We start from the raw sequence: 11,334 nt of genomic DNA, 5'->3' as shown, positions 1-11,334 counted from the left end.
GCTTTAAGAAAACTGGATTATTTAAAAATATATACAATGGCTCCAGAAGCAGTGGAGAATGAGAGATTTATGAAGCAGTGAAAGTAGGATACATTCAAGAATAAAACCCTAGTTAAAGATTTCCTGAGTTGCCATTGAAATGAGAGCACATGGTACAGTGGGAACAAGTATGCATAAAGACGTCATTCATTACAAATTTCTCAATAATATATTTTAAAAGGACTTCCCCTTCCACCCGCAGCATTCTCAGTAGAAAATACTGCACTATCTGCAATCTCCTGGTTTCCTTTAGCCATGGGGTTTTAAAATGATTCTGCCACCAGAAGAAAGCATACAATGTGCTAGTCAAAGTGTTAACTCCTCTTGGTTGATTTGAAATTCATGAATTAGTTTTATGACACACACACACAAAATCTCAAGCTATTTATGGTTAAAGTTGCATTTCCATAGAGGACAATTATTAAGTTATCTAGGGAAAACAGCATTTTTGTCTCTGCCCCCAGCTTTTATTACAAGAGAGCTCTCTCATGTTAAATAATCTGGTAAACCTAGCTGGATAGCTTTACTGGTACATACAGCACTCAAAGCATGTCTTTGCTTTGTGTATTTTCACTTTAAAATTCTGTGGAATTAACTGGGAGGGGGGAAGAGCCCTTTCTGTCCTTTATTTGGACCTTTTCAAAGAACGAAGGTTCCATTAAAACCCTCTTTGATTTTTCTTTCCCACAGAACTGCATTAAACAGCGCTAAAGCAATTAGACTGTCCTACTGAGTTGTGTCTCCTCCAGTTTGCAAACAGCTCAGAAAGGTTACCTCATTTGCATAATATCCATACACTGCAGTAACCTTTCCAGATCAATCAGTGACTCCTGGCATATCCTGTTTTTGTTTGCTGTGTTTTGGAAAGGTTGCGTATATGTACATAGAGAGCAGGACACACACAATGCAGGATTAAGTTCTGGAAACATAGGAACTCCGGTGGAAGGAAGCCCCTCACATTGTATTAGATGAGATATTTTCCATCATATTATTATGGCACTGACAGTGTTGTTGGACATCTTCAAAAAACAAATATAACCCCCTTATTTTATACTTAGTTCATAAAGCTGCAGCCCTTTTACCTCCCTTAGATTATGCTGGTCCCTTCAGATTTCTGTGAGTGACTGACCACCTTCCAGAATAATTGTGCCCAGACAATGGTATCTTTGGAATGTGCTGCATTTTACCATCCAAAGGTGGAGCTGCAGTATTCATAAAAGAATCATTCTGACCATTCCCTGTGATCATGATTCTGCCTCTTCCCCCCAGGGGCCAACAGAAATGAATTGGAGGGAAAGAAAATCCAGCTACTAAAAAATCTGCTAAATGCTTAGAATGTTGTGTACATTTATCTTCTCTCTCCCACTCTCCTCAGGCCTCTGCTTGTTGTCAAGGCAAGAGGACAACTTCCCTCTGGCAACAACAGGGCTGATCTCCCTAATTTCTGTAAAGACATTGTTACAACACAGCAGCTGACTCTGTCCTGCTGCCCCCCAAGAATAAGCAGCATCACTTCTGCAAAACTCACATTGCTTGCAATAAATGATTGTTACGAACAGTCATCAAAAATAAGCAAAAGGCCATTTTGAAAGGCAGGGATGGGTTAATGCACCTCACAGTAATTCAGGGTAAGAAAAAAACAACACCTGACTAACCGCCCTTACTGAATTATAAAGCAGTGCTCTGGAAGTTCGTGTTGTTCATGTTTTTCCAGATGAGCTTGCATTTTTATTGAACAAAGCCTGCCAGGGATAGCTGAAATGCCCCATACTAAAGTATTTGGAAAATTGAATTAAACTGTTGACTCTCCTTTTTAATCTGATCAAAGGGACTTAATTAGTTATTGTTGCATTAAGCAATGATGAGCAAGTGAGGGGGAATAGTCACACTGCATAACAAATTCAGGCACTCTATTAGATTATGCAATTTCAACAAATGGGATTCAAATCGGATTTGTGGACACCCTCTTCATAATCAAGCACTGGTGATAAAGACTGGCTGACTAAGTGGACAGAAAACTCAATTAGTGGCAGTGCTGCAGTATCACTCAAAAAGCAACTTGCTAACTATTGACCTCTTCTGATCACTAGAGGCAAACATTTCTTGCATGGCATATTTTAAGCACCACCTCATAGTTTATATTTTTACTATGGCAACTGCTTTCTCTAATGACTCCCCAAGTCTCAGCTCTCCAGACTACAGCATGTGTAAAATGCAACTGTCCACCCCTCATTTATATAAAGAAGCACAGCAAAATGCACTTTAATACAGCCATCTGCAAGATCATAAATGGGGTTGTTCTGGGGTCTAATCCAGACCAGTGGGGGGTTGTGTCTCCACCTGCCCTGCAACTCTGGATGCCTTAATGCTCAGCTGCGGTAGCTCCCTTGTCTGGGTGCTCCCAGCCAGCCTACAAGCATGCACTGAGTGTCTGTGTGGTAAGCAGTCCTGGACCAGCAACTCTAACTCCAGCAGCCCAATTGTTATGCCACAGCCACACTCTGGTCTCCACCAGCCTTGGTCATTACTAGCCAAATGACCCCGACACACCCCCAGTCGCAAATTTCCCCTGAGCTGTCTGCTCTAAAATGTCTAGCCCTCTCCTGGACCACTCAGAGAAATAATGAGGTTTGTTTGCTCCTCTAAAGAGATGACACCCAGCAGCATTAACAATCATCTCAACCCAAATACACCACTGAGTCAGTTTAGATTAAAATAAAACAAGTTTATTAACAACAGTACATAGGTTAAGTGATGCCAAGTAAAAGAAACAGAGGTAGAGATGCTTACAAGCAAATAAACATGAAAAACACTTTCTAGATACTAATAGTTAACAAAAGTACAGTATTGGTTCAAGGTAAGATTTCTACTAAACTTCCTTCCAGCAAGATGACTGACCACCTCCATGGTCAGAATCTCCCACAAAGTCCAAAGTGCTTAGTTCCTTTTTCTTCTTAGGTAAAAGATAACTTGGTGTTCTTTGCCCCTCTCTTTTATAATCCACTGAACATCTGAGATAGATTCTTCTGATGGTTTTCCCCCAATATAAAGTTTATTCAAGCTATGAGGAAAGACACAGAGCCTTGTGCTGAAGCAAGTTCCATGCTGGTTTCTTCCCCCCACTGGGGTTTGCTAAAATGCAAGTTCCTGTCCTCTCCAATGTAAATGAATGGCTACTTGCCATGCGATTACTAATCGACTGTGATGACACCTGGCTGGAGGCATCAGCTTGTCATTTAGGAGAAAATGTTTATCCACTCCCCAGATGCGTTTGGTAGACACATTTTAGTTTCACATTTCCTTCATAGTTGTGTGGCACCTTGGGTGGTTACTATACATACACCACACAATATGTAATAGTAATGATAAATGATTATTTCCAATTATACTTTACATGATGTATATCAGATAGTTTATAATTGGGGGACACTGAACAAGTCAGGGCAGCTGAAACTCATGATCAGATGCCAGTGAGCCCCTTAGAATCATAGAATCTCAGGGTTGGAAGGGACCTCAGGAGGTCATCTAGTCCAACCCCCTTGTCCTCTTGCACTGGGATGCTGTTAGGGTCATGCATACACCTAGAAACAAAGAATACCCAGAGAGTGGGGGACAGGATCCTGGACAGCGGTGACTCTGAAAATGATTTAAGGGTCATAGGAAATGTTTGCGCAGTGAGCAGCAGTGAGTCTCAGAGCCTAGGCTGACAGACTCAGGCTCATGAGGCTAATGCTACAGCACTAAAAATAACTGTTTAGATCTTGCAGCGTGGGCTCTGAAGCCTAGTGACTGGATTGGGCTCCAGCTAGAGCTGCAGTGTCTGTAGGTATCGTAAGACCCCTCTCCAAACCTTCCAGGAGAGAAAGAAACAAACTTGTGGTGGTGGATTCTGCCAAAGATCTATCTAATACAGAAGCTGTAACTGTGGCTACTGCGCTATTTACTGTTTTTAGCAGAATAAATCTGATCAGACCATGGTGCAAATTTCATGTCTCTAGTTTTCAAAATGTTATGGGCATCATGTGGAGTGAGGGACATAAAGGCCACCTCCTATCATCCAGAAACTAATGGTCTATACAGGCCTGCACAACTCCTAAAGTGGCGAGGGCCATATCACTCCAAAGAAAACAGCTGAGGGCCAACCCCCCCATTCCCCCAGTGCTGCCAAAACACCACCACCCCAACCCCCCCGAAACACAAAACACACACACACCCAGCGCCGCCCACCCGCTCGGTTTGTCATCCCCCATGAAATAAGGGGAGGGGGAAAAAGGGACAGTTTGAAGGGATTTTCTGGGGCTATGAACTAAGCCAGGGAGGGGAAAGGGGGGCAGTGTGAAGGGATTGGATGTGCCTGTCCAAAACACAAACACGAGCCATGGGGGCGGGGGGGCAGTGTGATAGGGGCCGGGGAGGGGGAAGGTCACTGGACCAGGGAAGAGGGCAGCAGTTGGGGCAGGGCAGGTGCAACACACACACACACACACGATTTCCTGGCTGCCCACAGACAGTTCAACCCCTCGCCCCCAATCACTACAGAGGCCGCCCTGGGAGCAACCAGCGCTGTAGCCACCCCGCCCTCAACCAAACGGGGGGGGGGGGGGTTGGCAGGGTCTTGGCCCAGTCCCCCCGCCCCTGAAATGTAGCTCGAGCCCAGACCGGTCGCCCCTCCCCTCACTTGGCACTTACCTGCTCTACCTCATGCCCAGCGCTTCCCACCTCAGCAGGCCCTGGAAGTGACAAGCAGGGGGAGTGGGAGACGGAGACACGTGCGCTTCTGACCAGTAGGGCGGTTGGAGCGCGGCACACACGTGTGGGGCTGACGAAGTGGGTATTCACCCACGAAAGCTTATGCTCCGTTATCTCTAGACTGATTCTTGCCTGCATATTTATACCTGCCGCTGGAAATTTCCACCACATGCGTCTGACGAAGTGGGTATTCACCCACTAAAGCTTATGCTCCATTATCTCTAGACTGATTCTTCCCTGCATATTTATACCTGCCTCTGGAAATTTCCACCATATGCGTCTGACGAAGTGGGTATTCACCCACGAAAGCTTATGCTCCAATATGTCTGTTAGTCTATAAGGTGCCACAGGACTCTTTGTCGCTTCCCTTATTTGTTATTCATGTGGAGAAGGGTATCTCAAGAGTATATGAGGTTCACCCTTTTTGATCTCCTTTACAGGACACAAGTGAAGGGACTGCTGGTTTTAATTTGATGTTCTTGGGAGGGGAGTACAGAAGAGACAGGACAGCCTGTAGGGGAATATGTCACTCAATTTAAAGAGAATTCAAAGGCTATGATGGACTTAGCACATCAGAACCCTGAAAGGAGTCAGGCATCCCAGAAAGCTTGGTATGAGAAGCATGCTGAAGAAAAGCCTTTGAACACAGGTTATTTGGTATTAGTGTTGTTTCCAGTGAGGAAGAACAAAATGGAAGGTTGTTGTGAAGGACCGTTTGAGGTAGTAGAGAGAGTGAATGAGGTCTTTATGATGTAAGGAAACCCCCTGGCAGAGGAGCAGTGCAATGTCAATAGATTGAAAGCTTACCACGAAAGGGAGGTGGTAGTGAATATGATTTGTTGTGCTGACGAGGGAACAAGTAATGCCTCTTTCATTGATTTGGCCAGGGAGAATAAGCAAGAGTCTTCTCTGGAGAGCATTGAGATTTGGGAGGGTTTGAACCCAACCTAAAAGCAGGAGATGTTGGCTTTTTGAAACACCACAGGCAGGTTTTTTCGACCAGCCAGGTTTAACTAACAAGATTGTGCATTCCATTGAAACTATAGCACCTATCCTGCTCCTATCAGAGGACAGGATTATAAAGGGAAATGCAGAAACAGATTCAAGAGGAAATGGAAAGCATGCTGGATATGGGGCTGATTACTAAATCAAAAAGCTCCTGGGTGTCTCTTATTGTGATGGTACCTAAAGGGATAAAACCTTGAAGTTTAGTTTTGTGTGGACTTTAGACAGTTAAATGCTATCACCCAACCTAACCCTTACTCCACACCCTAGATAGAGGATTTACTGGATCTATTGGGGAATGCAAAATTCATAAGCATTCTGGATTTGACTCGTTGATATCGGCACATTACCTTAGACGCTGATGCCCAGGAAAAATCAGCTTTTATAGTGAAATCTGACCTCTATGAGTTTATTGACAGGCCCTTGTGTCTCTGTTTCCTCTGAAAGGCCGTCTGCCAAGCTGTTCCCAGTGGTGGGAGAGAGGTATTACTTCCTGCTAAGTCATGGGAGGGCAATGTTCCTCTATCAGATGTGTTTAAATGGTGGAGGGCAGTAATGGTCCGGCCCTCAGCCTACCTCTTTCCACACCTTTCGTGGTGTGAATCTAGTACCCACCGTGTCTCTAGAAGGGAGAAAGGACAATACTCCCCATTGGGATTCTGGCCAGCTCCTTTGCAAGGGCATGGGTAGCATGGTGAGAGACATACTTCTTGTCCACTTCTGATCCCAAGTATGTTGTTGCTTCCATTGTTCATGTGATGGTCCAGGACAATAGAAAACAGGTGAAAAGATTGTGGTTTATCATTCTCCATTCTTTTCTGGGAATTATCCTGAAATTCCTAGTCAGTCTTCAATATTAGTGGCAGGTGGGGGTGTTATATCCTTGGGGGCAGCCGGTTTAGGAAGAAATCACTTGAGGCCAGAGAGCAGACAGCTAACAAAACTACCATTTTGACAACCAAATACAAAAACCATGACAACCAAATACACAACATATTCCTCCCCCCCTAATAAGAACATCCCCTAAATAAAACACACACTAGACTAGAGAAGGAGGGTAGATTGCCTCCATTCCCGGCTAAACCCTGGGGATTATTTTGCCCCATAACCATGGGTTCGCCCTAGCTAAAGATCCAGCCGATGAGGAGGCCTTCTGTCTCTAGGTGGATTACGGCGAACTTCTGGTGTTGTTGCACCCGAAAGTACCATGGGCTCAGGGTCCGCAGCACGAACAGGTGAGGAGGTGGTATCAGCTCGTGCTGGGCAAAGGAGTATCTCAGCCGCCGGCAGTAATGGAGGAGAACAGTCAGGAACAAGTGGTTCGTGATTCGGGTCTCACCAGAAGAGGTGAAGTCAGACCCCTCAACTGCAGATGTGTCCTGAGGACTGGCATGACCTGGCAACAGCTGATCTACATGTTGCTGCCAGGTAAGATTCTCTGCAGTCCGGACTGTGTAGGAAACAGGTCCTGTTTGAGTGATGATTGTGGCAGGGACCCATTTAGCTCTGGAAGTATAATTCCGAGCCAAAACTGGCTGTCCCGGGCTAAAGGTTCGGTCTTTTGCTCTGGGTGCCCGTCTGATGACTTGATATTGCTGCTGACGTTGCACAATTTGTCGGGGTTCAGAAGGTTTCAGCAGATCAAAGCAAGTGCGCAGCTGTCGTCCCATCATTAGAAAGGCCGGGGATGCCTGGGTCGTAGCATGAGGTGTGTTTCTGTAGGAAAGTAAGAAGGTATCCAGACGCTTTTGAATGGAGTGTTGTCCCCTTGCTGATTTCAAAGCGTTTTTCATTGTCTGCACAAATCTTTCAGCTAATCCGTTGGTGGATGGATGATATGGTGCTGACGCGATGTGGTGTATCCCATTTGCCTTCATAAAATTTTGAAATTCCTGAGAGACGAACTGCGGTCTGTTGTCGCTCACAAGTTGTTCTGGCAGACCAAAACGACTAAAGAGTCCTCGTAGTTTTTGGATAGTACTCTCTGCAGTAGTGGACTGCATTATAGAGACTTCTGGCCATTTAGAATGGGCATCTACTGCCACCAAAAACATGCTTCCTTCAAGGGGGCAGCGAAGTCAACGTGAATACGTTGCCACGGGTTTTCAGGCCAGTCCCATGGGTGTAGGGGTGCCCACTGGGGTGCATTCCTCACACCCTGACATGACATACAAGCTTTTGCCTTCTCTTCAATAGCACTGTCCAATCCAGGCCACCAAAAATAGCTTCGTGCAATTTCTTTCATGCGCACTATTCCACAGTGACCGGAATGTAGCTGTTCTAACATCTGTGATCTCAATGGTGGTGGAATAATGACACGTCTCCCCCACAACAAACAACCAGATTGGACCGATAACTCCATCCTCCTGGACATGTAGGTAACAAGGTCGGGTGAGACCGGAGAGGTTTGTCGAGATTTTCCATGCATCACCAGGTCCATAACTTGGGACAATACTGGGTCAACGCGAGTTGCCTTCTTTATCTGAGTAGCAGTGATGGGTGTATTCTCTACCTGTTCAAAGTAGAAAATTTCCTTTTGGGCACTATCTTGATGTTTGACCAGCAAAGGCAACCTTGAGAGGCCATCTGCATTGCCGTGCAGAGTGGATTTCCGATAATTGATTTCATATGTGTGTGCTGAAAGTAACAATGCCCAGCGTTGCATACGACTAGCAGCTAATGGGGGAATGCCTGTGTAGGGTCCAAAAATTGACGTCAGAGGTCAATGGTCTGTGAGAAGAGTAAACTTTCACCCAAACAGGTACTGATGAAACTTCCGAATTCCAAAAACAATTCCTAATGCCTCACGTTCGATTTGGGCGTAGTTAGTTTCTGCTTTGCTTAGAGTGCGTGAAGCAAAAGCAATAGGTCTCTCTTCTCCCGAAGGCATAATGTGTGACATGACTGCTCCCACTCCATAAGGGGAGGCATCACAGGCCAACTGCAGGGGTAAGGATGGATCAAAGTGCGTTAGAACTTCAGAATTTAGCAATGCATCCTTAGCTTTGTTAAATGCAACATCACAGGCTTCAGTCCACTTCCAGGCCTTGTTCTGCCCAAGGAGCTCATGAAGTGGTTTTAGCAGTGTGGCTAACTGTGAGATGAACTTTCCATAATAGTTTAGTAGTCCTAGAAACGAGCGCAGCTGGCTTACATTTCGAGGTGGGGGAGCCTCCACAATAGCTTTAACTTTTGCAGGGGCCTTATGAAGACCTGCAGAATCAATGATGTGTCCCAAATATTCAACAGAGGGCTTGAAGAATTCACACTTGTCTTTGCGAACTCGTAGGCCATACTCTTCCAGTCTTTGTAGGGTAGCCTCTAAATTCTTTAAGTGATCCTCTTCATTTCTTCCAGTGACCAGGATATCATCCAGATAGCACTGAACTCCTGACAAGCCACACAAGATCTGGTCCATAGCCCTCTGGAACAGGGCGGGAGCAGACGTTATTCCGAAGGGTAGGCGACAGTATCGATAAAGCCCCTTATGAGTCACAATAGTCCACAGCTCTTGGGACTTTTCATCGACGTGCATCTGTAAATATGCTTGACTCAGATCAATCTTACTGAACTTTTGTCCCCCAGCCAGGCCTACGAAGAGGTCATCGATGCGGGGAAGCGGGTATTGCTCTGCACACAACACTGGGTTGACAGTGACTTTAAAATCACCGCAAATCCGGAGGGAGCCATCTTTCTTCACTATTGGAACGATAAGAGTGGCCCATGAGCTATGGGTAACTGGTATTAGGACTCCATTGGTGACCAGGCGCTACAGGTCTGCTTCAACTTTTGGCCTGATGGCATATGGCACAGTTCTGGCTTTCAGATATTTTGGTGGACTGTCAGGTTTAATGTTCAATGTCACAGTGATTCCCTTCATACTTCCCAAATCATCTCCAAAAACAGCAGCATGTTTCCTTAGAATAGCGGTTAGACTGGTTTCTTCTTTAGTCATCCGGTGCACTTCTGCCCAGTTCAGTTGAATCTTCCCAAGCCAAGACCTACCCATTAAGGCTGGGTAGTTACCTCTCACCACAAACAGTGGCAATTTAGCAGCCTGTCCATTGAGCTCCACCTTAACATCAATAGTGCCCAACATGGGCACAGCTTCTCCCGTATAGTCTTCAGAATAGTTTTTGTTGCCTTAAGCGGAAGATGCTGTAGCTTTTCTTTATACACAGTCTCGGAGACCAGCGAGACGGCTGCACCGGTGTCCAGTTCCATGCGTATAAGTTTGCCATCCAACAACAGGGTTACCCAGTATTCATGTGAGCCCACTGCCAAAGACAAAACATGCAGTGGCACTTCCTCTTGCGATGAGGTGTCACCTTGATCATCCTGGGTCTGCTCTAGGGTATGCAGGGTTCCTCTTTTTGTAGGCCAGACCACAGGCCTCTTTTTCTTTTGTTTACAGGCACACTCAATGTGTCCCTTTTTGCCACAGTGTCGACACACCAGGTCCTTACACCAGTATTCTGATGCCTGGTGACCCGGCTTACCACAGCGGTAACATTCTTGTCTCTGCACCATTTTGTGGGTTGGTTCTTGTGACACTTTTTGCACCCTAGGGGATGCACCGATGTATTGCGCCTCCCTTGTAGCCAGTTCCATGGAAACAGCAATATCAACAGCCTTCTGTAATGTAAGCTCAGCCTCTATCAGTAGGCGCTTCCATATAGCTTCACTGTAGAGGCCACACACTAACCTGTCACGCAGGGCATCATTTAACATCTCTTTAAATTCACAGTGTTCTGCTAGCTTTTTTAAAATTTCTATTAATTGTACAACGGTTTCATCTTCCTTTTGGTCTCTTTTGTGGAACCTATATCTTTCAGCAATTACCAGTGGTTTTGGGGAAAAATGTGACCCCAGGATTTCCACAATGTCACTGTAAGATTTAGTCACTGGCTTAACAGGGTGTAGTAAGCTGCGTAGCAGGGAGTAGGTTTTAGCCCCTACAACAGTTAAGAATATTGGCACCTTCTTCGCTTCTGTAATGTCATTTGCAATAAAAAAAGCTCAAAACGCTCAGTATACACATGCCTTTGCTCTATATTCTCATCAAAAGGTTCCAGTGGCCTGGTCAGAGTAGCCATGATTTTAGTTTCACTTTCACAGTCAGTGCAAACAAGCAGCTTTTTTGTTTGTTTGTTCTTTACCTTGACTTCTACTTCCTTCTGTTACTGGAGCAGCACCGGAATCTCACCCTCGTCGCCACTTGTTATATCCTTGGGGGCAGCCGGTTTAGGAAGAAATCACTTGAGGCCAGAGAGCAGACAGCTAACAAAACTATCATTTTATTTACAGACACAGAACTCACCCAACCGACCGAAACCGGTTGGGCTATCCCCTAATAAGCTAACTCAGTTGCCATAGGAACAAAAACCATGACAACCAAATACACAACAGGGGGCAGCAAGGCTGCATCTCTAACAAGTTTTGAAAACAAATGGGTGAGGAATGATATTCCTCTGATTCATTTCTCTGTGCTGTGTCAAACCTTTTTAGTTAAGAGTAGAGATGGGCTAATCTAAAAATAGA

The 11,334-nt window shown here is 45.3% G+C and overlaps 1 protein-coding gene across 1 annotated transcript in view; it reads left to right on the top strand.

Annotated features, from left to right (window-relative positions):
• The first annotated feature begins 5,346 nt into the window (after window positions 1-5,346).
• LOC123361765 overlaps window positions 5,347-11,334 on the top strand; it is a 124,050-nt gene continuing 118,062 nt past the window's right edge. Inside the window, exon 1 of the mRNA XM_045001897.1 lies at window positions 5,347-5,540. Within this exon, the coding sequence (XP_044857832.1) occupies window positions 5,347-5,540 (194 nt within the window). The remainder of the gene's footprint in view (window positions 5,541-11,334) is intronic.

Source organism: Mauremys mutica, chromosome 1, assembly GCF_020497125.1.
Source record: "Mauremys mutica isolate MM-2020 ecotype Southern chromosome 1, ASM2049712v1, whole genome shotgun sequence".
Taxonomy (NCBI): domain Eukaryota; kingdom Metazoa; phylum Chordata; order Testudines; family Geoemydidae; genus Mauremys; species Mauremys mutica.
The sequence above is the reverse complement of the archived record's forward strand: the minus strand, read 5'-3'. Positions and strand labels throughout refer to the sequence as shown.